The 25,066-nt window shown below is 45.4% G+C and overlaps 1 protein-coding gene across 6 annotated transcripts in view; it reads left to right on the top strand.

Moving 5' to 3' along the window:
• The window catches only part of USO1 (USO1 vesicle transport factor), a 682,652-nt gene that overhangs the window by 426,394 nt on the left and 231,192 nt on the right, over nucleotides 1-25,066 (top strand). For all 6 annotated transcript variants that reach the window (XM_086961508.1, XM_086961506.1, XM_086961505.1 and 3 more), the window contains 3 exons: nucleotides 11,305-11,425; nucleotides 15,279-15,457; nucleotides 17,798-17,938. In XM_086961508.1, the coding sequence (XP_086817634.1) occupies nucleotides 11,305-11,425; nucleotides 15,279-15,457; nucleotides 17,798-17,938 (441 nt within the window). The remainder of the gene's footprint in view (nucleotides 1-11,304; nucleotides 11,426-15,278; nucleotides 15,458-17,797; nucleotides 17,939-25,066) is intronic.

Genomic DNA, 25,066 nt, shown 5'->3' with positions numbered 1-25,066 from the left:
TTCCTTCTAGCCCAGCATGTTCCAGGAGTACAAAATACCATAGCGGATCTGTTAAGTCGTCAAACACAACAGACCCACGAGTGGGAACTTCATATGCGAGTTCTTAAGCCATTCTTTCAGATGTGGGGACAACCTCAGATAGATCTATTTGCCACCCACGAAAACGCCAGATTCCCAAGCTTCGCCGCCAGATATCCACACGCACTGTCCAAAGGCAATGCGATATGGATGAACTGGTCACACAGATTTGCGTACGCTTTTCCACCTCTACCACTCATGCCTCTAGTAGGACGCAAACTACAGCAGCATTCTCTCACCCTCATCCTAGTTGCTCCAACATGGGCCAGACAGCCGTGGTACACCACACTGCTACAACTGTCTGTAGTACCGCACCAAAAATTGCACTTCTATCCACACCTCTTAACACAGAACCGTTGAGAAATCAGACACCCATACCCAACTCAGCTCAACCTTTCGATCTGGTCCTTGAAATCTTAGAATTTGGATATCTGAACCTTCCTCCTGACTGCATGAATGTCATAAAAGAAGCTAGACGTCCAACCACTAGGGCATGTTATGCAGCCAAGTAGAAACGATTTGTAATATATTGTCACAACAACAATATTAATTGAATACTTACTGCATCTCCAAAGATGTAACTTAGCCTATACGTCTATTAGGCTACATCTTGCTGCAATAGCAGCATATCTGCAAAACAGACACCAGCTATCTCTATCTCTATTCAGAGTGCCTGCCATTAAAGCCTTTATGGAAGGCCTTAAAAGAATAATTCCTCCCAGAGTACCACCTTCACTTGTGTGGAATTTAAACGTTGTTCTCACACGGTTAATGGGACCTCCCTTCGAACCCTTACACAAATGTGAACTACAATTCTTAACGTGGAAGGTTGCCTTCCTAGTAGCTATTACTTCTGTGCGGAGAGTTAGTGAACTGCAAGCACTGGCCATTCAAGAACCCTTCTTGCAAATGCATCACAATAAGGTAGTTCTGCGTACAAAATTCTTGCCCAAAGTAATTTCTCCCTTCCATCTCAATCAATCTTTGGAACTGCCCGTTATCTTCTCGCAACCACAGACAGTAGTAGAAAGAGCTCTTCCCACACTAGATGTCAAAAGAGCATTGCTATACTACATAGAGAGGACACAACCCTTTCGTAAGACAAAACAACTTTTTGTGTCTTTCTCACCACCATACAAAGGTAATCCCATTTCAAAATCTGGGATAGCTAGATGGATTGTCAAATGCATACAGATTTGTTAGCACAAAGCTAAACGTACGTTATTTGTTCCTCTTAAAGCCCACTCTACAAGAAAAATAGAGGCTTCTATGCCATTTTTAGGGAACATTCCCCTAGATGACATCTGCAGTGCAGCTACATGGGCTACACCACACACATTCACAAAACACTATTGTGTAGATGTGCAAACCAAGCAACAAGCTAATGTCGGCCAGGCTGTTCTCAAAACATTATTCCAAACTACTGCAACAGATAGGGGTGGTCGCCGCTAAGAGTGGGTACTGCTATACAATCTATGCACAGTGTGCAATCTGCAGCTCATATGCCTCGAACGGAAAATGCTACTTACCAGTATGCATCTGTTCTTGGCATGTAGAACTGCAGAGTTGCACACGCCTACCCGCCTCCCCAGCTACCCTTGTCTGTTCCAGTATTATCTTAATTAGATACAAATTACATGGGCATACTTCTTGCAAAGCTCCATCATTTCCCTAATGGAAACAAAATACAATCTGGGGATGGAGCCTATGCCCATGCACAATGTGGTCCAAAGGAGGAGTCCCCTATCTCATGACTTCCAAAGAACTTTTCAAGGCAACAACAAACTGCAAACATTCGGGCCCAACTCTAGGTGGTGATCTATGCACTGTGTGCAGCTCTGCAGCTCTACATGAATGTAAAAGTCACCTTCACTAAAAGATGCATCTTTATAGTCTGAGTTCTGAAATACTAAATTTTATTTTTCTACCTAGTTCCCAGGGCCAGTTATGTTTATAAGATGTTATAAACCAACTCCCCATTCTGTCCTAGGGGAACAGGTAGCCTTGCAATAGTGAAAAACGAAATTGACAATAATTCACTATCAGGGCATGCCACATACACCAGGGCCTGTCCTACTTTTCACATACACTGCACCCTGCCCGCAGCAGTACTTTGGGCCTACCTTAGGGCTGACTAACATGTAGAAAAGGGAAGTTTTAAGGCCTGCCAAGTCGACATGGCAGTTACAAACTGCGTGCAGACTCTGCGGTGGCAGGTCTGAGTTACCTTTTTACCTGCTACTTCTGTGGGAGGCGCAACCCTTGCTGCGAGCCCACAGTAGCATTGGATTTACAGGCCCTGGCACCCTCGGTGCACTTTACTAGGGCCTTACCAGTAAATCCAATATGCCAATCATGGAAACACCAATCCATAACACAATTTACAAAAGGAGCACTTGCACTTTAACGCTGAACTGTAGTGAGAAAGTGCGCAGAGACACTAAACCAGCAAAAACAGTCAAAACCAGGAGGTCAGAAAGCAAAGAGACAGGGGAAACACGGCAAAATATGTCAAGTCTAACACAGCACCATACATGTTGTGAGTAGGGAGATTGAACGGTGAAGGGGTCACTGATCTTGCATGCTTGAATTCAACTCACAAAGTTCAGGTGCTCATTTTGATGTTCTGCCTTGGAATTCAGTACCTGAACTGTGAAGGTTACTTAGATTCGATTGATGTGCTATGGATTAATGAAACGGAACTGTTCGGTGGACAACAATGTCTGGTATAATAGTATTGCTGACCTGGAATGTGACTCTGCTATTGATTGTAGTAAGAGACCGGGTGAGATCATAGCTCCGTAGGCAGGGAGTACATTCAGCATGTGTCCAAGAGACCTATTTAAACCATAAGAGGTTTACAAGTTAAAACGTAAATGGAGAGATAGATTCCATCATACAGGATACAGTTGACATTCCAGAGGGGTGGGAATCAGGATAGCACCTCGAACAAAACAGAGATTGGGACACTATGTGATTGAAAGTGGTCAACTGTAGATATTTGACCATAATAGGTATATATTCACCAAATACAAACAAGTTATCTCGAATAATAGGTCAAAAGGTAGATCTGGCTAGGCGCTCTTAATTGTGTACTGGATGGCATTATGGACAATAATAATATAATCAAAGGATGGTGTTGTCGCTTGGGCAAGTCACTACCAATCTAGATTTACAGTTGTATGGAAAGCTCAGACCCCACATACTAGGGCTTACTCCCATCATGCCCAAGCATCCAGTGAACATTCAAGACTGGATTATGAACTAGTCGATAGAATAATCTCAGCTAGAGTACAGGATATCGTATACATCAGTAGAATCTTAGTCGTTCTCCTCTCATGTTCGGTAATCACTCTCAGAAATACAAGATGGCGGTACCTGCAGGGAGGTTGCCAGTGGCTATACTACTAGGCAGTACACTTATACTGACTGTTCGAGAGGGATTACCACAATACAGTGAGCAAAATGAAAACCCAGCAGGTGTGGGAAGAACAGAATGGAACTCAATGAAGGTGGTGTTGAGAGGACTGGTAAAATCTAATGTGGCCTATAAAAAGAAAAAAACAGAGAACGCTGAGAAACAACTTGAGTACTTAAACAGCAGCACTTAATAGATTACACCGCATAACACACTGCTGACAAGGAAATGAAATGTAGCACACAATACAGGCAACTGTTAAATAGAGATATGGATAGACCTGGTAGGTTACTAGCATGGCTTTTGGAACGTAAGAAAGCCCTGTCCACTATCGCTGCTATTAGGTACAACCAAGGATATGTTGTAAATACCCAATAATGTATTAATACAATCTTCCAGAACTATTATAAGCAATAATACGCAGCCAAAGGACCCCATTGATGATTTAGAGTATTCTGTAGAAGATATTCAGACGCTAAAGAAACAGATTCAGGACCAGTGTAGCCAATTGGAAATAACACAGCATCAGAAATGAAAGTGGACAAAGCGAACAAAAACCTCCAAAACACCAGGCCATTATGGCCTACCAACAAAATAGTTTCAGCGATACATGAAATTGTCATAAAAGCTGCTGCTTGTATACCAAGAATCGATTGAGAAGGCAAAACTCCTCAAGTCAGTAAGAAAAACAATAGTCTTTGTATTGCTTAAAACTGGGCAAAGACTCACTGGATTGCAGAGCAGCAGACTTTAGTCAGTGGTATACGTTGACCACAAAATACTGGGTAAAATACTATCCAAAAGGTTGAATGGGCTGGTTAAGTACATAGTACACATGGATCAATGTAGCTTCATTTCGGACAAATGAATGGCACTAAACATCAGGCAACGTCCTAAGTGAAGCCTGAAGTAGTGATACTGACATGGGTTAGTGTCATGAGGCACGTAAAAGACCTTTGATATGGCAAGTTGTGAGTACTTATTTGCAATGCTAAGAAAGATTCATTTTGGACCCTGCTAAATTCAGATGGTCTAGATGCTGTACACAAAGCCATTGGCTAAGTTTAGAACTAATAATGTTGACATATCAGTGGAACAGGGGCTCCAGAGAGGCAGTAGACTGGGGTGTCCTCGGTTGCCTCTGCTGTTTACCCTTGCTGTGCAATCCTTGGCTTGTAGACTACGTTATGTGTTGGATGCATGGGCAATTCCAACCTGGAGTCGAGAGTATACTGGACTGATCCCAAAAATTCCCTTGGGGAGTTGTTGGATAAGCTAAAACAGTTCAAGAGACCGACAGGGCTCACTGTTAGCAAACAGACGTCCACCATCTATTTATAGGGAGTGCTGTAACATACTCCCATGATGGGCTGCCACAAATGTTTGTTCCCCGGAATCCTGATTCATTCAAGTATTTGGGCATTGCAGTGACAAACTCAGAGGTTAGGTGGTTAAAACTACTCCTTCTCCTAATGGTTACTAACGGAAATACTGAGGATTACAGACTGCTAGCTGACACTCCCTTTATCAAAGACAGGCAGGATAGTGATTGCAAAGATGTTGGTACATCTGTAATGTCTGTACCTTTTCTAATGCATTACAAATCCTATCTCACGTAATCTTCTTAAAAAGCTAAAATATGTGTTGAAAACTATAATATGGGCACACAAAAAAGCAAGGTAATGTGGAAAACCTGCAGTGTACATATGATTTGGGTGCCAGATCTGGAGTTGTAGTTCAGGCAGTCCAATCACAGTTCTCAGCTGTATGCAATGACATGGCAAACAACATCAGACATGCTGTGATGATGTTAATCAATTTTGGTGGATCCTGCTGATAACCACATTTTACAAATTTTAACATTTATTATAAAAACATATATTCAAGGAAATGACAAATGTGTAGAACTGCTAAACTTAAGGACTTCAGTATTGCGGTTATCAGTGACTCATTACTTTCACTTCTAGGAATTGGAGTAAAAGTAGAAAGGAGCCCTAGGATTTATAGACCTGATCGAACGGTTGTGGCTGCTTCAAAAAATCAAATAGCCTATAGCAAATTTTATGTTCCATCCGTTGCCTTTCGTTTGATCTCTCTATGTTAAGGTAACTCCTTGTCTTCCCTCTTCCTGCTGCAGCAATGGTGGTTTGAAAAATGAGAATCCAAAACTGTGAAAAAGGTTGACAGGCAAAATAAATAAATGGCATGTCACAGAGACTAATATCAACTTTGTTTCCATGTGGAAAATAGGGATGATAACACAAAGAAATCTGCAGAGGTTTGCAAAATTCTTCTAGGCCCTAGGTAAGAGATTCGCCTTAGCAAAGCAGTATGTACAGCTGACATCAAACTCAAGAAAACTGAGTCAGCTGCAAAGGACTGTAAATCGGATAAAGTTTTAACACCATAAGTGCTGCCGTCAGCCAACGGTCGTCGCGAGCACTACCTTGCCAGTGCTGCGCACGACCGTTGGCCGACGGGCCAGCATACGTTTGTCGAACGTTCAGCACTGGGCGCTGAACGTTCGACGCTCTTAAGGTGTTAAGGGAAGGGGAAAATAAACAGAGGTCTGACAAAGGCCTTTATCCCCAAACACCAGAAGGGGTTAAGAAGGGAGAAATAACACAGATGTTAAGGAGTGGAGATGGCCAAATTGGTCAGTACATTCTGGAGCTCAGGGACCCATGGCTCAAAAGGGAAACTGACATGCTAATGGCTGTGTCAGCTCAAGCTGGGTAAGTGGAGTGTAAAGGAAGGATAGGAACGTATGCAAATAAGCGAATTGCAGGTACGAGAACGCACAAAAAGCAAGGCTTGTCAGAATCAGTAAAATATTGAACTTGGAGTAGATCCAAGCAGGTCATGCTCTGATTTTCAAAAATGCTAAATGGCTACTACAAATTAACAGAATAAGAAATTGAATGTCTGCAGAAATAAGGACAGTAGCCACCTTTTCACCTACACAGTGAAGAGACTAGTTTTCCAGCTCACTCATCATTTGAGGCCACTGCCAGTCCACCTTGCAAGGTCTACATATGCCCGAACCTGCTGAACCAGCACCCAGTGACTCCTATAAGATTCCTTCGTCTTAGGGAACTTATAAAAACCCACAACTTATGTTTAAACACTTGGAGTGCCTGGTGCGAAGGTGCATGCATGTGTATGAGGCTTCTCTCTAGGTCCTGACACTAGGCTGTATTCACCCTCCCTCCAAAAATTATGATGTGTTTCTTCCGTGTTAAAGATTCTGCGACTCTTCCTCTGTTTTTCCTCAGGCGGTGCCCTATGACAGAATGCTACAACAGTGCGTAGTATGAGGACTTGGCATTTATTTCTATTGATAGAGAATTAGGCCACTGATGATGATAACCTAGTGGCTTTTGATTAGACTACTTTGGGGGTTCTGCAAAGAGACTATATTTGTAGGTGGTTGGCGCAGTGCTTTTTTTTTGCTGTCAATTTGCAAACTATACCCGCATGTTGGAACTCACTTTGCCAAATTCAAACTACTAGTCACTGTTTTCATCAGGCTAGTTACATTTTAGGAAATGCTCTAAAATGACATTTGGTCTAGCATGACCTAATTTAATTTTTTCTGTGACAATTCGAATACTTACTACATTTCGTATCCTCCATTGATTTGTGTCACTGTTTTCGAATACGTAAATTTTTAAGCGTCACCATGAAAGATTCTACAGACCGTAGTTTGAAGTGGGTAACCAAAATAAAACCACTAATATGCAAATGTAAGCTTTATCTAAATCTTTACTGTACTTTATTGCACTTCCATTCTTCCCTTTGTTGTTGTGAGTTTTATTCACCATTTTGAGATAGGGTTGGGGAGTTGTTGAATGAAACTATTGAAGTGAAATATGATGTACTAATTGTAGGAAAGTGCCTCTTTTTGACATGGTCACCTCCACTTTTTACCTTGTATCGGATGCAATTTCGACAGAAGTGCACTGGGTTATTGCGATACAGGTCCCTAGTGCCAGATCTCTTGCCCTAAAACTGTACAATTGGTTCCACAATTGTCAATACCTTTGTCAACTCTTTTAAGTCCCTAGTGAATGGTACCCCTGGTACCTAGGGCAGGGCGGCTAAGTGCTACAGCATGTATTGTGCTAGTGTAAGGTACTCCTCAGCATCAACATTCCAACTACAATTGCAGGCTGTGTGCCTTGGTGCAGCGAATAGTGAAGACACGACATGGCACACATCCTTGGCCATGCCTTTTGACACTGCATGCAGTATAGGTAAGCCTCCATACAGCTGGCCTTTCAGCCTTAAGGCAGGGTGCACTATAATACATGTGTTGCAATATCGGCATGAGCATATATGCTCCTGTGAGGTCTAAGTGGATTCTTCGATATTTCAAGTGGCCAGGTAAGACATTTGAGGAACATGTGCTGAACACTGATGGTTATGAGTTCCCCAGTACTTGATGCCTTCACTGAAACTAGAGATGTTTTATAACAAACATCTCATATTAATAAACCCACGTTTATTCCAGTGATGGATTTATTAATATGTGCACCCAGTGGCACCTTAGAGGTACCACCTGAAAACCTACCTACTACTATTGTGCTGGCTGACTGGTGCAGACTAGCCTTCCACCACAGTCAAATTTCTGACCCTTTGCAGGTGAGCCAGCGCTCTCTGAGCGCAAAACCAAAGCCTGCTCCGGCCGGAGGTATTGTCACCTTCTCAAAGCAGGATGGGGCTAAGTGATCAGAATATCAAGGCAGGAGTCTTCAAAGGCCTCCACCGCCTTTGATATGTGACCTAGGCTTCCCCAGACTGGGGAAATGCCACCCCTGCCCTGTTTGGCATTAGGTGGGAAAATTAGCTAGTTAAGAAGAGTGCCCTCCTCTCAGGCTAGTAGCAGCTGAAGGTGTGCTATATGATTTGGACACGACTTGTAGAATTCCACCATCTTGAGTTTGGTGGAATAAGGCTCTCTGTGTCAGGGTTATGCCCACTTCCCACAGGAAGTAGTTATGTCAAGGGCATAGACACCTTGAAGGTAAAGGAAATTGACTTCTACCTGTGACTCCTCCCTAAATTGAGTATTTAGGTGGCACCCCTTACACAAGTGACTCCAATTAGTCGGATCAAGAAGAGAAGGACACTGAGAGCCGCAAAAAAAAGAGAGAACTGGAAACTGCTGTGGACTTTTGGCGCCAAGCCCTGCCTGCCACAATAGGTATCGACAATCTCGACCCAGTGACCCTCCCCGCAGCTGACCAGCTTCCAGGCACCCAGGGGGACTGCCAGTCCTGCACAAAAAGGCAAGCGATCGCCCAGAGAGTAGAGGCACAACCCCCTGCAGCCCACAGGCCCCGAAACACAACGTCTGTTTTAACATGTTGTGGCTACCGAGGCAGCCCGACGCAGCAGCCCCCCAGGAAGAGGATCCTGTGCTCCTGAAGGTCTGATCTGTACCCCCACCGAGCAAGAGGACACCAAGACTGGATGGAGCCGCACTTGACCAATACCCGGTGTATGGGATTCCTTGCTACAAGCAGAGACTGTGAAAGTCCATGTGGGACTCAAAGACAAAGCAGCTTTTGAGGGAAGTCCGAACCGCAGAGACCCACTTTGAGAGTGGCCCTGCCGTCCTGATTTTACACCCTCACCCAGCAAAACCGACGACTGCAAGGTTCCAAGGTGCACAGAGCCCAGCCGATCTTTCCACTCTGTACCCGAACGCCCCTGCCCTGGTACAGATGAACCGACTTTGCCCCCTAGACACTTGTGACCCGAGCCCCCCATTGGAAGCTTCCAGATTTGTCCCCAAATCCCACTCTGCAGCTTGTTTCTAGGTGCCCCTCCTTCCTTCTACCGGCATGGCACGCACAGCTACCAACCTGACCAGCACCTCTGCAACGGGATGTCCCAGGGCAGATAATGAGAAATTGCTAGTGGTACTTTGGACCTTGGCCCCCTATGATCCTAAGTCCAGAAGGAGACCCCCAGCAACCAAACTCAAATAACTGTACGCTATACTTGCCTTTTCTACCATGGTGAAATTATTGTGCTTAAAGATTCATTGTAATCGTGGGGTGTACGCGGACCGGAATAACAGGCGTGGAGGCCGTATATAGTGGGCTCTCTCTGAGCCGGTTTTATTGTCAATATAAAGGGTTCAGTAATAGTTCGGAGGAGGGGGGAAGAGAGCAGCGTAATGCAGAGAAGAAGGGTCTTGAAGTGGTGCTAGGCCAGACGTCGAGACAATGGTTCCTCGAGAAGGGGTGATTCTTGGCCGGAAGTCGGGTTGGGGCTTCTTCCACCGGGGTCTAGTCGGCTGGTCACCGGGATGATGGTCCCTCGGAGGTATGGGAAGGAGAGAGAGAAAAAGGGCTGTTAACCCGACTAGCTAGGATGCGTCGGTGCCGTATACCTTCACCAGGGGGTGCGGGATTTGAACAGAACGTGAGGAAACCAGGGGACGGGTCAAGAGGGGGAAAGAGGTAGATTAGGAGGGCAGAAGGGTGACGGAGTGACGGGCAAGTGCGGGGGTATTATATACAGTTGTGCGCGTGACTGAAAACAGGTACTATACACTATATACAGTGCTGGGTGCAAGGTGAGGGCGTGCCTATTTATGATACTGCTATTTACACTCGTAATATACAAGGGGGTCGTTACTCGCGTGCCCCGCCGCAACTCTCCCGCGAGTTGCGGCCGCTCTCCGGCCTCCTCCACCGGACTCAACCAGTTCTCAGTCCAGACTTCCTCGTCTTCTTCTGCTTCACCGCTCTTCTCCTCAGGTTCACCGCAAGCCGTCTCCTGCCACGAGTCCAACTCCTTGAACAAACTGCTGTCTTCGGTTCCGGCTTTTCCGCACTCCGCCTCCAGGTTGGGGGAGGGACTTCCGGGGTTACTGGGGAGTCCTTCCGGGTTTCCGTTTGTCGCGATTGGTTCCTGCAAAGAAGGGGAGAAGGGTGGAGTCCGGCTTGCTAGGGACGCCACAGGATCGGATGGCGAGGTCCGGGACTTTGAGGGAAGAAGCGGCTTTGGCGAGGTAGGGGACGCGGCCCGTTCACATCCATTTAAGTGAACATTTTACATACCTGCTAAAATCAATGTTAAAAAAAATACTTACTTGATAACGAAGTTCTCAGTATCAAAAGAATAGTTATTTTTCTAAATTGGTCTCGGATGTATTCTTGTGTGTGTTTCATTTATTGCATGTGTGTGTGTCAACAAATGCTTAATACTGCCCTCTGATAAGACTAACTGCACGCACCAGACTATCACAAAAGAGAGCATTTGGGTTATCATTTGTACCTCTGTAAACCAGCAGTGGTTTACCTGGACTCTTCTTTTTGGTCCACTATATAAAGAGCCAGCTTCCTACACTAATACACGTTTAAAGCCTCTTTGGAATGTTCTTATGCTTAGGCGGTGCATGCAGGTAGTTCTATATGGTCACAACAAGTGCAGTCATTATTGCTCAGAGTAATAACATTACAGAACAGTCAATTTCTATTCCTTTCTGTACTGCCTTCCATTAAGGGTAGAATGCATGATCAATCGCCTCATAAAAGCCACACCTATGTGTTTTTAAGGCAGGATTTTAAACTTCAGCATGTCAGACATTAAGGCATAAGAGTATGCAGTCGGAGGTTCTCATGCACTCTCTGGATCCTACATTTGTGAAAGACAAATTAAAATGCTTTGCCCTCTGTTTTTTATGGTCGGGGCTTTTCAACCATTATTAATAAGATTGAAGATGTTATTGCCATAACTGTGTTTTTTCTTTTTTGAGAAACATGTTAACATCTGCGTTTTTTCTTCCTTAGGGACTTTTGTTGCTTCAGCAGCTCACAAGAAGTAATGCAGCAATTCAAAAAATTGTTGCTTTTGAAAACGCTTTTGAGAGACTATTGGACATCGTAACGGATGAGGGCAACAGTGATGGAGGTATTATATGCACAAACATATTTGCTGAATGCCCAAGTTGCTTATGTAAAGGACATGGTGCAAGAAATTACAGATCTGGCTAATAATCAGTTTGTGCCCTGTAAGGTTTGTGCTAAAACTGCTAGATTACAAGTTGTAAAGATCATAAAGTTAATTGTAGGCAAAGATTGGCATTTTCAAACAATCTTAGACTCATTTCTTAGATTCATAACCCTAGCTCCTCAGCTGAACAGAGTACAGCACTTTAGGTGTAAAGCACTCAATGGATAAAACAAAATGAAATTAAACAATAATATCTCTAGGTCAGTGGAACAGAAAGTTCTGCCTGATTTCCTTAGATATCTCTGTTGAATGACTCATTCAAAATTTATTTTAATGAATTTGTCAACTTACTGAAAATGTGAGGGGCTTCCAAGTTTTAGAAACTTATTACACAATGATTGAGTGAACAGTAGATTTTCACTTATCATCCAGGCTATAAACTGTCCAAAAGTACAACAAATTTCCAGATTTTTCAGAAGGGTCTGCATCCTTGATTACTATACAAATTAAACTCACATTGACTATTCTTGCCAAACCATTTGTTTTATTGTTTGTTATGAAGTGCTTAGGACTGCCCTTTTGCCATTTTCAAGCACTGACTGAAACAAACATGCACCACATAAATACATAATTATTCAGATGAAAAACTGCAGTCCACTCAACATGATCTGCAACCAGCTCTAGACTGATTAATTGTGACGACTCAGTTTGGTATTGCTTGAATGTTTCAAAGGGCTCCATTTCCCTTTGAATCGTGGACAGGAAGTTCCAGTATTATGATCTATAAAAATTGAGTAATATGTTCTCTATATTTTTGACTTGAAACACTGGTAATTTTTTATTGCAGTGGGAGATGCAAATTGCCATTTTGTCCATGGCTTGTAGTAAGTGACCTGGCATTGAAGCACTATTGACTCAGTGTTCTAAAAGGAACTTTTCATGATGCACAAACTCTTACTCTGCATACAGTTCAAGATTTTGCGCCTTTTAGAAGACTTAACAGGAATATCGTAAATCCCATGTCTCAATACAAGCCATAGACAACATGGTTCTCTGCATCTGAGTTTTTCAATAGACATTCCTTATGCATCAACCCGACTTTGTGCCAGTGGACTGAGCTTGGCTACCACAAAGGACCTTTGTGGGGCAGCTCAACTGCCTGTCCCACAACCAGTTCATTTGGAATCGGTATGTAAAGCAAGATAACATTTGGTAGCAGCTTAAACTCCTCTCATTCAAATAAGTGCTGAGGGTGAGCCTACTTCCTTCATGACCCTCCTTGTTATGAGGGAAGTCCAAATCCTCCTCTCTAGTTGCCCTTGAAGTTTCCTTGACTTATTTAGCATCTGTCTTTCATAGATTCACATGCTGGGATCATTCCCATTGTTAGGCTGAGAATTTCCAATATTTTTGTATATTAAGAACAGTATTAATATACCAATAGGTAAAACAGTAGAGCGTGTTTAGTAGCACATTCACATTATTGCACAACTACAGTCAATGACCTGTATCTTCTAAGCAGTCCACTCTCCGTAGAGGCCAACATAGCTTATATTTCTATTGCACATTGATTTTGAGGAAGTGCACAGAAAGAGCTCTTTCCTTTTTCTCCCGTTAGTTCAATATTAGTTCAAGATTTCATCTCTTTGATTCCCCCGGATTATTAGGCCACGCTCTGCTCCAGTGAGAGATATCGGTTTCACCGTGGCAAACACACCAGATTTAAAGAAAAAACATTTTTAAGTGATGTTTTGTATAGTAGTTCAGTCAATTGCCTCCTTTCAAAAGTTTCAAGCAATCTTTCCTGATGCTGTGCTTCAAAAGAGCTTAAAAAGTAGGATATACCACACAGTATTTCGTTCTTTGCAGTTCTTCTGCCACAGTTCAATTCTTCTCAAGACCTTGTGAGTTAGTTATATATTTACTTAATATTACTTGTTGCACGCGACACAAACAGCTGAAAGTATTTTAATCTTGAAAGGCCTCCACTGGTGGCCATTTAATTTTCCAAGAATCGTCACTCCCTCCTCTACAATGCCTTCAATCAAGCCTAATTTCATAAGACGTCCAGTAAAGTGGAATCCTGTTCTGGCTTGTACTTTACATAAGAAGAGATTTTGGTTTGTCTCCTGATTTCTGTGGCATAGTCTCCAATACCGTCTAGTCTGAGATATGGATCTTAACCTATCTTAGCTCCCAACCAATTTGAAGACCCCTTCTCAACCTAAAAGCCAGCAGCAACATAGTCTGCTTACGTTGACAAGAAAAGTATTTGAGCTGAATATTAGGTGATGATAGTCACCACTTAGTGTCTTAGAGAGCTTTTTCCATACAAGACAACGCCCTCTATGGCTCCACTTTGTTGCTATTGAGCTTCCATTACTTTATTGCATTTCTCTCGGAATATATTCTCAAATAAAAAAGTAATTGTGATGGCTCAGTATGGTGTTGCTTGAGTGTTTGAAAGGGCTCAGTATCCCTTATGATCTTGGTCAGGAAGTTCCATTATTATGATCCACAAATGTGCAGGAATCTGTACTCCATATGTTAGACTGGAAACACTGGTAATTGTTTTTACAATGGCAAATGCACATTACCATGTTGTCATGGCTGGTAGTGAGGGACCTTTTTATTGAAGCAATAGTGAATCTTTGTTCTAAAAGGAACTGTTCATGATGCACAAAGTCTAACACTGTATAAATTTATTTATAATTATATGGTTCAAGGAAACTTGATCAATCCCAAGATACCTGCCTTTTTTGTTTTTAACAAGCAGATTAGTATTTGAGTTCCAAATCATCATCTGGATTTCTCAGTTTTAGATTTTTATGCCAAGACAGAGACAATCTTTTAAGTGTTCTGTCAAGGCAATGCTGGTCTCAAGACAGGATGTGTAAGTTTACTAGACCATCAGCGTAGAGTGCTAGAGGGGTTGATTTTTAGCTTAAGATGTTTGGTGTATTTTTTAGGACTGGGAACTCGGCAGCTGAGGTTTCTGCCCATGTATTTGTTCAGCTTGGTACCTGGAGCTGGTCCACATCAAGGACTTGGACAAAATCAAAGCATTCCTGAGGGGGTCATTGTACAGGTCAGAGGCCTGACACTTTAGGAAACTTCTGACATTCCTTAAGTGAGTCTGGCTAAAATAAACAAAAAGCAAATCTAGCAAACATCTTTAAGGAGCTAGAAATGCTTGTTGATTGACATTGTGACTCAAAATAAACTACCTCCATCTCCTCTTTGTCCCATTCATATTATTAAGTATTGTAAACTGGGTCATACTGTATCTGAATTTCTAACTTTGAATTTCAACTGTTACATGGAGTAATTTATGGCTCCTCTTCCTTGCTCATTAGTCAAGTGCACAGAGACAGTAATGTTGTTCATTTGCACTGCAATAGTATTGTTGATGCTAGCCAAATTAAGTACCCACCCACAATACTGCTTGGTAAGCTGGATATCCAGGGCCATAAGGAAATGCTTTGCACTCACCCTATTCCAACACTGCCAGCAACTCTCATATGCAAATTGAGAGAATAGGCAAAATGTATCTGTGCAGTGCCGGACTCTTCTATTTTGCGTGTTGATTTCTCTTTTTTGACCTGTTGAGGAAGAGCCTTTTTGTTTGAACCATGTTTCATGCCTTGTTTACACAAAAATATTTGTGTCTTTTTGAGAAGCATGGTTTTTTTGATTCAGTTGTTTCTAAGTGCATCCTCCTTAGTACATGTAGACAAATTGTTTAATTTCTGGACTTTATTGAAGATGGTACCGGCATATGCAAAGTTAATACGACTGTCTGACCTTTCAGGTATAGTGGTGGAGGACTGCCTGCTTTTATTACTGAATTTATTGAAAAACAACAATTCCAACCAAAACTTCTTTAAAGAGGGCTCCTATATCCAACGAATGAAAGCTTGGTTTGAGGTGGGAGATGACAACTCTGGATGGTCTGCGCAGAAAGTAACTAATCTTCATCTCATGCTGCAGGTAGGTTGTAAATTATATATTTGTTTGGTTGCAAGTTAACTACAAAGCATATGTGTATATGTAAGGCCTTTTAATCAAAGTATGAAAGAAATACAAAAACCATTGATAGATAACCAACGAGTCATAACTTACTGAGGAAACACTATGGTATGGACTTCTGAGACTGAAGGGAGAAGGAAGATGTTAACTGAAGATGACAATAAGAAAGGTGAACTATTCAGCAGGTAAGATGAAGTAATGTTAGCAAAGGAAGTATTTTATGGATGCTCATTTTTTAAATAGCAAATGTGTAATATGATGGAATAACTCCACAAGACTGCTTATGAAAGAGAACCATGCTAATGTTGGCAAACCTTATGTAATAAGACCAAAAAACAATTCTGCATAACTAACTCCATCTTGAATGTATTGGTGGTACCACTGACAACGTTATTCAAGAATATTCAAGTTATTCTCACATGTGGAAGCAGTGCGGAAGCAAACATGGGCTTGGATGCATGCTCTTGGCTTTGGGAAAATTAATGGAAATAACAGTTGTTTATCAAGTCATAGGAGCTAGACACAATCCGGTATCATTCCTGACAGATATGATATATAGTTCTTCTTTATTGTGTAGGAAAATTGATATATTTGGTCCTGCAGTTCTTCAAGATGTTGGATATATTTGTACACAAAAGACATTCATAAACAAGCTCAGTAATATTGGAAGAGTGGGCCCTGGTTTGTATTTGTTGATAAAGATGTGCTCAAGCAATTGGCTATTGGTAAATAGAGTTCTTATTGTTGAATGGTGTCACAAGCAGCAGTATTTATGCTCGCCTTTCCTTCCAGTTACCAATAACATTGAAGGAGGACTGAAGGTAAATATATAATAATGTAATAATGTTTTCAGCTATAGCTAACATTTGGAAAAAGCTGATAGTGGTGTGGAATCTATCAAGAGTGGTCCAAAATAAGGTAAAATTTAATGTGGAAATGTGAAAAGTCATGAATTTACTATGAAGAAACCTTGGGAATTATTACAATGATGAGAAAAAGGCAATGGAGTCAATGATACCGGAAAGAGCCCTTGTTTTGCCATCTACTGTAACTAGGAATTGGTGTTATTACCTAGCAGGAAAGTTACAAAATAATTCACAAATATTGGTAAGTAAGGGGTGGGTGAAATTCATGGAGGGAAATCGAGACATAGGAATTTCGCCTGTTTTTTACTCACTTGTGGAGTGGAATTGGACCTGATCAACTGCTCCTTGGGCAGAAAAAAAAAATCATTTACTTTTTAACACACTGAGTTTCTTGGAAATGTAAACTGTGTCATTCTAGACAGAGTCTTTCCTCATCTAAATCTATACTGACTATACTCGTCTTAAGAACAGTCCAGCTGAACAGCCCCTCTGAGGCACCCTCCAGAATATAACACACAAGCAAACCCACACTGATTTTGGCATAATTAGGCCTAGTCAGTGAGGTATGGCTTGGATCCTGTAACAATGCAATCAAGTGACTGATGCCTGGGCATACGCTACGCCAATTTGGGCTGTTCATCACACACTCAAAAGGTGATGGGAGGAGTGCCTGCAACCTGACTCAATTCACTAACAGCTTGTCTGTTGCCACAGTGACGATTGTGAAAGTGAATCACTTGTATGGTGTGAAATCGTTCGTGCTTTCACTAACCTTTGTCACGTTGATTTCATGCCACATACTGCCTTTTTATAATGAACTGAAAAAATAGGGTTGATTGCAGCAATCAGTGCATTATTTACTTGATGGGTTGTTGCCAAATTGTATGGTGTAGACTGGCGTTTAATGGTATTGAAATGAGAATTGTACTGAAGAAGGTTTGTGAAAATTTATGACCATTTGCAGCAATCTGAGGAGCAATTTAGAAGGAAAGCTCTGTAGTGTTGGAGGTAATGGCCACATTTGGGAGGCCCAGTCCTGAGGATTTTAATGAGTTGGTTTCAGATTCTAGAATGAGCAGACACTAATGTTGTTAGCCATCTTATGTCTTTGTAGTTGTTTGTATGCTGTAGTGGGCACCCTGTGCAAGATAGAAAGCCTTACTCTTTCATGATATACCTGGGGAAGAATGTATGCTTTATTTTAGAATAGTTTTATATCTTAAACCGGTGAAAGAACCAGGAATCTAAAATTACCCACATGCCTAGAAACATTTCTAAAGTTTAATTTATACATGCATTTAGTCGATCTATTACATTGTATAATTTCAAAAGTTAATTTTGATGTTCTCATCACCCCTTTACAAAAGATCAGAATTGCAATTTGTTTGCTGCCCAGCAGTAACTCAATAGATTTCTTTTCTATTTTTATGTACAGCTTGTCCGGGTTTTGGTGTCCCCTATGAATCCTCCCGGTGCCACAAGTACTTGTCAGAAGTCCATGTTCCAGTGTGGCCTATTGCAGCAGCTCTGCACCATCTTGATGGCAACTGGTGTACCTGCTGATATCCTGACTGAGGTAAAGTAATTATTTGACTAACGAGTACAAATGCACATGCCAACTGCATTCACCCTCAGAAAATTTCACTGTAGATTACAAGAGGTTTTATTTTCTTCTTGGATTCCCTATCCTGCTTGAGGTATACTTTTTTTTGTTTGTTTGTAAGACCTTTATTAACAGCAAAGCCATTGTCGTCACTGAAGCTCTTACAAATTCACATTGCATGGAAGTACATATCACAATAACATTGTGGCCAAAGAGAAAATAAAAACTGTACACAGCCATAGTAGCCGGCATCCCGGGGGCCCGGCGGTGTGATGTAGTGGCGCTAGTCCAGTATAACTAATAATGATACCTCTCCGGAGGTAGCGTGTGGTGCAGTGCGACAACTGGCCATCTCCTGATGTAAACTCGGTTGCAAGGTCTTATGTGGAGGAAAAGATCAAAGAAAACCACTCGAACTCCCATCCCAACTCCCCCCTCCCTCCCGTGAGTGTGTCTGTGGAATTTCTACACCCTCCCAATCGTGAGTAAAACATGGTGTGTCTGCAGTGCGCCCTGTCCTAACCCCAACCCCTGTATGATTGTCCCCCCTGTAGCCATCCCACATCGCCTCCGTGAGACCTCGGACTCCAAGTCTACCCACACCCACCCCATCGTCCCCTCCCCTCCTCGCCCCATGGGGAGAAACCCATGTGTGTCCAACCCACTACTCCAATACTTGGTCCTGGAGGTCTACCACCTCCGAGGTTTCTGAACCGACTTCCTCTCCCTTTTGAAGTGTTCTTTGTAGAGGTCCCAGAAGTTTTTCGGTCTGCTCCTAGGCGGAAGCAATTCGCTGTACAGCTCTGTTTGAGTACAGCAATACTGTAGATCCCTCGTCCACCTTGTCTTGGCAGGGAGAGGCCCTCGCATTCAACAGGCCGCCACCACTCTCCTGGCTATCAACAATGCCATATCGACCAGACGACGCAGAGATGGGGGGAGTGGCTTAGAGTAACCTAGGAGCGCCAGTTCTGGTGTTCGAGGCAGTGTCTCCCCCAATATCTGATCGAGTTCAGTAAATACCTCCCCCCAAAAAGCATGTACCCCCGGGCAGAGCCATGCCATGTGGAAAAAGTCGGCAACCGGCGTTCGGCAACGCTCACACTCCGCCGAGGGACGGAGGCCATATCGATATAATCGTTCAGGGGTGTAATACACCCGCTGAAGGAACTTGAAATGCACCAACCTGTGCCTGCCATTAAGGGAGATTTTGCGGGTGCTGGAGCAGCAGTATCACCTCATATTGTCATCGATGGGCGATTGCAGATCGTCCTGCCATGCTGCTCTAGCTTTAGAGTGTGGCAAGCGCTGATGCGTCACTCCCAACTTGTTGACTTGCGAGATTAATTTAGCAGGTGTTTTAGATTTAATGATATAGGTCAGTTCAGGAACCTCCTCAGGTTCCTCCATAGCAGAGCCCAGGACCTCCCGGAACGCCGAGCGGAGCCTGTGAAACTGGAATTTCTGAAGCAATGAGGGGCCCGATGCCGTGGGTGTGAGCTGATCCCAGGTTTTTAGTGTACCCTCGGTGAACAAATCCTCCATTTTCGCGATTCCGAGAGAGCGAAGAGCCTCGACGACGCCCTTTTCACCCAAGGGGTCCAGCCAGAGCGCCCAGTCTATCGGCATCAGTGGGGAGTACAATATAGTACAGCCACGAGCCCGCGCCAGGGCATGCCATGCATGGTTGGTTGCCTTAAGGGAATCCATCCGTCGGCCAGAGCGATCCACCGGAAGGCAGATCGTGGCAGGCAAGGGGAGCGGGTCCGCAAACTGTTTTTCTAAGATGAGATGCGGCGTGCGTGCGTCGCCGTGGACCCATGAGTGTAGATGAGCAGCTTGCGCCACTCGGTAGTAGCGCTCCAAGTCCGGGGCCCCCAGACCCCCCATCTCACAGGGGAGAATAAGTGTCGCTCGCTGTACTCTAGGTTGTTTGCCGCCCCAGGCCAGTCGGATCAAGACTTGTGTGAGCTGTCTAAAAAAGGACTTCGACAGCACCACTGGAATATTTATGAAAAGGAACAGGAACCGGGGCAGCACGATCATTTTCATGATGGCGATCCTGCCTAGGAGGGATAGCGGGAGTTTACACCAAGTGTCCACATCATCGACTAATTTATTGAAGGCTACGCCATAGTTATCCCGGACCAGGACCTCCGGGTCAGTGTGCAGTCGAATGCCCAAGTACCTGACTGAGTCTGTGGACCACTTCAGAGGGTACTCCATGTCGAAGGGATGTGTCACTGGAGTGAGAGGGAAAGCGATGGATTTGTCCCAATTCACCCGTAGACCTGAGAGTGAGCCAAAGCGGACCACCTCCCGGAGAACTGCGGTCAGATTCGACTCCGGGTTTCGGACGTATAGCAAGGTGTCATCAGCGTACGTCGATATCCCTATTTTGTAGGTGGGAAAGCTTATCCCCTCCAGACTGTGGTACTCCCTTATGGCACAAGCTAGGGGTTCCGCCACCAGCGCATAGAGTAAAGGCGATAGGGGGCAGCCCTGCCTAGTTCCCCTACCAATATAGATCGGTTCCGACACCCTGTCTCCCAATTTCAATCTGGCTGACGGGCGGTGGTACAGCGCCCCAATCCTCTGCAGAAACGGTTCGCCCAAGCTGAGCTTCCGCAGCACTCTGATCATGAAAGGCCAATCGACAGAGTCGAATGCCTTCTCCATGTCCAGGAATATCGCTAGCGCCCGGTTCTCCTGTCGGACATGTTGCATCGTACCCAGCACCGTGCGTATGTTGTATGTTAAATTTCTGCACGGACCGAATCCTGACAACCAGCTCCGGGACCAAGAGAGCCAGTCGATTGGCAAGTACTTTGGCGTAAATCTTTGCGTCCACATTTAGCAGACTAAGAGGCCTGTACGAACTGCAGAGGTCCGGGGGTTTCCCCGGCTTCGGTATAGTGACCAGCAACGCCTCACGCATGGTGAGGGGCATCTCACCGTCCTCACAGATCGTGTCGAAGAGGGTGATCAGGTGTGGGAGCAAGATGTCTTTGTAGGTCTTATAGAAGCCGACCGTGAGCCCGTCGGAACCCGGTGCACTACCTGCTCTCATGCCGGCAAGGGCCTCCAAAATTTCGTCCTCATGAAAGGGGGCCATCAAAAATTCCCTGTCCGAATTCCGCAGGAAAGGCATGGCGATATGGTCCAGGTAATCGTCCATTTCGCTCTCAACGCCCTGTGTTTTGGACTGGTAAAGTTTGGCATAGTAGCGTCTGAAAGTCAATAGAATTTGTTCCTCATCCGCGACCACGTCACCCTCTGGGGATCTCAACTCATCTATCACTAGAGGTCTCCGAGAGCCCTTAACCATACGAGCCAGAAGGGCGCCCGGCCTATCTCCCTCCCCGTAGACCCGGGCCGTGGCGTATTTACCCATATAGAGAATCTCCCTGTCTGCTAGTGACTGATACTCTGATAGTAAAGGGGTGAGCGCCGAGCCATTGTCAGTGCCAGGATCCAGTAGTTGTCGGCTCTCCAGGTCCGCCAGCTTAGCTTCTAATGCAGTCAGCTCCCGCCTAATGGTGCGCAGCATACTGGAGTGTTTTGACATAGCCATGCCTCTAATAAATACCTTGAATGTCTCCCAGACCGTGAAAAAGTTATCAACAGAGCCCAGATTAGTAGCAAAGAAATTTTCAATATCTTCCGCCAGTTCGCCCCGAAAGACATCATCCAACAGGGCGAAGGGGGGAAACCTCCAGGTGAAGGCCGGTATACCCTTCCTAGCAGTGGAAAGATGCAACAGAATGGGGGAGTGGTCCGAGAGGGTGCGCGGGAGAACCTCGCAAGTGACAATACTGCTCAGGACCGGAGGAGTCGCCAACCAATAATCTATTCTAGTGTGGACGTTATGGTAGGCCGAATAGTGTGTAAAGCCACCCTTCGAGGGGTGTTTGTCCCTCCAGACATCTATCAGGTCGAGTTTGATCAGCTCAGCTCTCATGTAGGCGGCGGAGGCCACCGGGCGCCGAGCAGGGCCCGCGGAGCGATCCCTCTCAGGGTCAAAGACAAAGTTAAAATCCCCTCCCCATAACATCCCAGGTTGTGCATAAGACCTACAGTGTGCGGACAGGGCAGCATAGAATTCAGGGTTATCATAATTGGGGCCATAAACGTTAACTATCAACAGGTCAAGTCCCTTACCCACACACCTAGCCAGGACATATCGACCCTCCGTATCTGCCATTACCGGGATCAATTTCAATTGTGAGGAAGGGCTGACCCAGATTAATACCCCCCGAGAATGTGTCGTGAAGCCAGCCGCTACAAATTGTCCCGCCAACCCACGAGACTGTAACATCCTACTGTTGATAGGCAAATGGGTTTCCTGCAATAACATCATATTATCATGCCAAATCAACATGATGTCTGTGTAGGTAGCTAAGGACCTTCCTCAACTTGCGGTAGTCGTTCAGGCCCCGCACGTTCCATGTCATCATTTTCAGAGTGTGTGGGGAATGTGTGGGAACATTCAAAGCAGCATTCGACATAGCAAGGACATTTGAACCATTGTATCACCAGGGATGGGGAGAACAAAACGCAGCAGTACACATTTCCCCGTTGTAGCCAGCCGGCATTTCAATTCGGGTACAGATCCACAGAGCAGTCCACTCAAAGCAATTTCAAATTCCCCAAACCCATTGAAACAAGAACCTCCGTCAGTAGCCAACCCCACCACCCGCTCCCCCACCCACCCACAGCCGACCACCCCCAACCAGGTCAGACAGGCCCCAAAAACTACCCCCATCAACCCAAAAATAGCAATTTGTAGGTCTTTTCGAAACTCGACTCCCCAGGGAGTCATTCAGCCAAAGGCACCGGGGCAGAGCACGCCTGTAAGGAACCGCACCACCAACTGCTCAATCGCATAAAGTCAGTTCGGCTCTCCAGCCCGGCCCCGCTATTTGTTCAGTGTCCATAGTAAATCACACCAATGCGCTCCCCAATCCCACCAACCCCCCAAGCATTGTACACTGGACTGTGCATACCCCCAAGCAGCGTTAGCTTCCCCCCTCTTCAACAACCGCCATAGCGCAAATCCACTCGATTCGTATGCTGCACCATCAAACAGTACTGACAGTCAAAGTGCAATCCAGACTTACCGCCCTCCAAGGGGGTGGTTCAGCTCCTCCATTTGAGAAATAGTGTCCCCTCCACGTTGAGGAGAGCTAAATACTCCATTAGGACCCATCTAGTCTTGCTCGTCCATGTGCGAGACTGAACCAGCATCGTCTTCCTGGTTCTTCCGAGCCTCCTTGCGCTCCCGAGTCCATTCCTTCAAGGACTTCTGAAGGTCTCTGGGATCCGTGAAAAAGTAGGAATGCCCCCCTGTGTTGATGCGGAGTTTGGCGGGGTACAGCATCGCGTAGTCCTGGCCCAGCATACGTAGTTGTTTTTTGTACGGCGCAAATTGTCTCCGTTCCTCCTGGACTTTAGCCGTGAAATCTGGGTAAAGGGAGATGTCCATGCCCTCATGTTGCAGCTTACCCTTGTCTCTCGCCAGGCTCAAAGCAGTGTCCCTATCGCGGTAATTGAGAAGCTTCGCGATGATGGGACGAGGAGGCGCGCCCGGCTGCGGTTGTGGGCCCAGCGTGCGGTGTGCCCGTTCCACGATAAACATGGGGGAAAAGGCCTCCTCCCCAAGCAAAATCTTCAACAGTTTCTCTACATAGAGTTCCATTTTGCCGGTCTGAGTGGTCTCCGCAACTCCCGTGATGCGGATATTGGACCTGCCCGAGCGCGCCTCCAAATCCTCTGCCTTATCTCGAATTACCTGAAGGAGTCTACCGAATTGTTTTCTGTCCTTGTCCCATTCGGTCTGCGCCTCCTCCGCCTCCATGAGACGCCGTTCCGCCATGTCAAGGCGCTCCGCGTGCTTATCGACGCGTTTCGCCATGCAGTCCATGCGGTACGACAGTGCGTCTATTTTAGAACCAACAGACGCAATACTGTCCTGTATGCCCTTTTCCATAGCAGCCAACATGTCCCGGAGCTCTGTGGACGCCGGGCCAGTCGCAGTGGCCCCCTTCGGGGATGTCTCCGGGGCCGTTGCATCCGTTCCCTTCGGTCGACGCCGATCGAAGGAGAGTTTTGCCTGTGTGGCGTCGTTCTTCCCCATGTTCTTCTCTGGCAGCAGGCGAACGCAGAAACAATGAGCACCTCACTGCCTCCAGTCGGCAAGGGTAGTGTGCGAGTCTCTCCTGACGGCGATCTGCTGCTGCTGGTCGCCGAGGTCTCTGGGCCTGTGTTGGCGGCGCGAGGCACCCAAGATGGCGCCCGTTAGTTTGGTCCAACAGTCTCCAACCACTCTAGCAAAGTCCGCACTCGTCACCGGGCGCTATCAGTGCAAAAGTCTCGGCGCCGGACCTACCACTCAGGTGTAGTGAAGGGCCGTGGGGACTCCAGGACACACCGGAGCTGATATGCGCCTGCGATCACTCCGTTGCTGCGGAGGCGCCACTATGTAGTTCGAATGCTCAGCTTCCGCACCACCAAGGACCCACTTCGTTCGAGGGCAAATGTTCACAAAGGGGGGTGGCAGCCAAGAAGGGAGGGGCGCTCCGGTCAAGTAAACGCTTGATTTCGGCCCGGCCGGTCACCACACCGCCTCTACCGTGCTCCGCGGCCGCACGTCCTCGGCCTGCTTTCCAGGATAGTCCGCGGCGTCAGGCCCAGTCCGCCGCCGCCAGATCGCCAAAGATCCTCGCCTCAATCCACTCGGAGGAACTCGCCAGCCAGGGTCTGGAAGCCACCCATTGTTGCCTTGGGGTGTCAGTGAGTGTAGTAGAGCCAAATATGGAAGATTGGACACTTCGAAGGATAAATTAGCAGGATTTTTCTGGGGCTAAGGCGAGGAGCCGAAGGCTCACTCGTCCGCCATCGACGCTGGCTAGCTCCGCCCCCCCTGCTTGGGGTATACTTATGGGATGTTAATCGTGCACAAGTTGTGTAATTTGTGGGTTTGCCCTCTTTTGTCCTAGGAACATTGATCTGAAATATCTCCACCACGTTTGTAGCATCCTTTAAACTGAATTAGGGAACATTCCTTGTAATGGTCTGTTTCACAGGAGTGACATTTACTGC

Source organism: Lissotriton vulgaris, chromosome 3_1, assembly GCF_964263255.1.
Source record: "Lissotriton vulgaris chromosome 3_1, aLisVul1.2, whole genome shotgun sequence".
Classification (NCBI taxonomy): domain Eukaryota; kingdom Metazoa; phylum Chordata; class Amphibia; order Caudata; family Salamandridae; genus Lissotriton; species Lissotriton vulgaris.
This window is presented reverse-complemented; position numbering and strand designations above follow the sequence as displayed.